The sequence below is a fragment of the Centrocercus urophasianus genome, unplaced genomic scaffold (genome assembly GCF_019232065.1).
Source record: "Centrocercus urophasianus isolate 14NV4802_14NV808 unplaced genomic scaffold, USGS_Curo_1.0 seq_13, whole genome shotgun sequence".
NCBI classification, from domain to species: Eukaryota; Metazoa; Chordata; class Aves; order Galliformes; family Phasianidae; genus Centrocercus; species Centrocercus urophasianus.
In genome coordinates, this window is record NW_024884475.1 from 4,966,377 (window position 1) to 4,968,445 (window position 2,069).

The following is a 2,069-nucleotide window of genomic DNA, read 5'->3' on the forward strand; positions in this document are numbered from 1 at the left end:
TCCCATGCCTAAGGAAGGTTCCTTGTAGCAAGCTACCAAGAAGCAGAGACAAAGAATATCCTTAAGTTAAACGCGTTTCTTTTAACAAAATTCAAGATTAAATATGTTTAATTATTCACTGTCTTTTAGTAATGTTTAGACTGCATTCATCCACAAACATTATGTTAAACACAATCGTAGGAAACCACCAGACATCTGAACACGCAGGTGACAAGTCTGGCTGTCATCACTGCCAAGTAAAACACAAGTTGCTCCTCAAAGGAGTCTTTACTATTCCTTTATTTTGGGCCATACTTCTGAGCAGATGATATGCATGTGTTTATTTATAAAATAATTACAGATTCCTACAGAGGAAGATTTGTGCGGTCGTGATACTTCTGGTAGGGATCATCAACATACCAATTTCTTCTTTTCCAGAAAGAAGTGGTCATCTTATCCAGGAGTTTACACTGCGTTCTGTTGCACAACACAAACTCTCTCAAGCGCTTCTTCTGGGCAGTAGACTTCTTCCACAATTTCTTCTTGTAACCAGACTGCATAGGAAATACACAGTGAGTTGCTGCCAATACAAACATATTGCAATACCCATAAGCAAACTAGCATAAATCCCCCACTTTCAGGAAGTGGAGGAGATGCACATTTCCATACCAGCTCTGTCCATCAGAACAAAAGCAATGAATCACAGAATGGCCTGGGTTGAAAAGGAGCACAATGCTCATCCAGTTCCAACCCCCTGCTGTGTGCAGGGCCACCAACCAGCAGACCAGGCTGCCCAGAGCCACATCCAGCCTGGCCTTGGATGCCTCCAGGGATGGGGCATCCACAGCCTCCTTGGGCAACCTGTTCCAGTGCGTCACCAGCCTCAATGAGCCCACTGTTTTAAATAGGTTTATAATACCAGAACAAAACAAAATCATACCTTTCTCCTAACCCAAAGACCATTGTGCAGTCGGAGAAACCTCTTAACAACAGCTTTCACAGACTTCCTCTTTCCCTTCCGTAGACTACAATAAGTGAGAGGCCGCACGGGCTGCTGAAGTAGGTTTGGAAGTAGAGGTGTGAGTCTGAAGACAACAGGAGGAGGCAATACAACAGGAATGTAAATGTGGTTAAATGCTAAACTGTAAACACTCAGCTGTACTGGTATTCAGAAGTTATTTGGAGGATATATCTGGATTTGTTTAGCTTTGAGAAGGGTCTGGGAAACCTCACAGCAGCCTCCCAGTACTTGAAGGGAGCTTACAAGCAGGAGAGGGACTGACTTCTACATGGAGTGATAACGGCAGGTCGGGAGTGAGTAACAAAATAAGGATGAATAATAAAACCTCTCAAAAAGGGGAGATGTAGGTTAGATGCCAGGAGGACATGCCCTGCCCAGAGGGCGGCGATGCCCTGGCACTGCGGTGCTCAAGGCCGGGTCGGATGGGCGGCACGGCCAGCCCCGTACCTGCTGAGCAGCGCGGAACCCCCGCCGGGCACGATACCGAGGGTCAGCGGTTTCCCCAGCGGAGCTGCCGCCCGCGCTCGGCTGTGGCAGCAGTAGACGGACGCGGTTCGTCCCGCAGCGACGGGAGCCCAGCGCGCGAGCGGCCGCAGCATCCCTGCGGAGAGAGACGGCCTTCAGCAGCGCCGAGCGGCCCCGGGCCGCCGCCATTTCACGGGCACCCCCTCCTCCGACATGGCCGCCTGCCTCCCTCCCGCTCCCCTCCCGTCCCTCACACACAGACCCGCCAGAGCCCCTCGCACCGCCGCTGCCGCCATGTCCCCGCGCCCAGCCTACGGCAGCAGGCGGAGATCAGGCCGGGCCGCGCCAACACACGGCTGCAGAGCGCCGCGTCCCCGCTGGGAGGAGCGCGGCCCCCTCCGAGCGCTTTCTAAAATGGCGGACCGAGCACGTGACCCGCTCGTTCCTCTCTGATTGGGAGCGTCGCCCGTCACTCTCTCGGAGCGGCGGCCACGCCCCCCACCGGAGGGGCGGTCCGCGCATGCGCACCGCGCCCTGCTCGCGGTGAGGGGCGGAGGCGGGAGGCGCTGGGAGTTCTCGTGAGCGGCGCCTTCCTGCAGCCTGC

At 54.1% G+C, this 2,069-nt stretch overlaps 1 protein-coding gene across 1 annotated transcript; it reads right to left on the reverse strand.

Moving 5' to 3' along the window:
- Positions 1-261: 261 nt before the first annotated feature.
- MRPL35 (mitochondrial ribosomal protein L35) lies at positions 262-1,776 on the reverse strand. The gene is made up of 4 exons (XM_042812336.1): positions 1,728-1,776; positions 1,448-1,601; positions 920-1,064; positions 262-533 (listed from the first exon to the last, which is right to left on the reverse strand). The coding sequence occupies exons 1-4, from the start codon at positions 1,759-1,761 to the stop codon at positions 345-347; spliced, it is 522 nt and encodes a 173-aa protein (XP_042668270.1). The 5' UTR covers positions 1,762-1,776; the 3' UTR covers positions 262-344.
- Between the last annotated feature and the right edge of the window lie 293 nt (positions 1,777-2,069).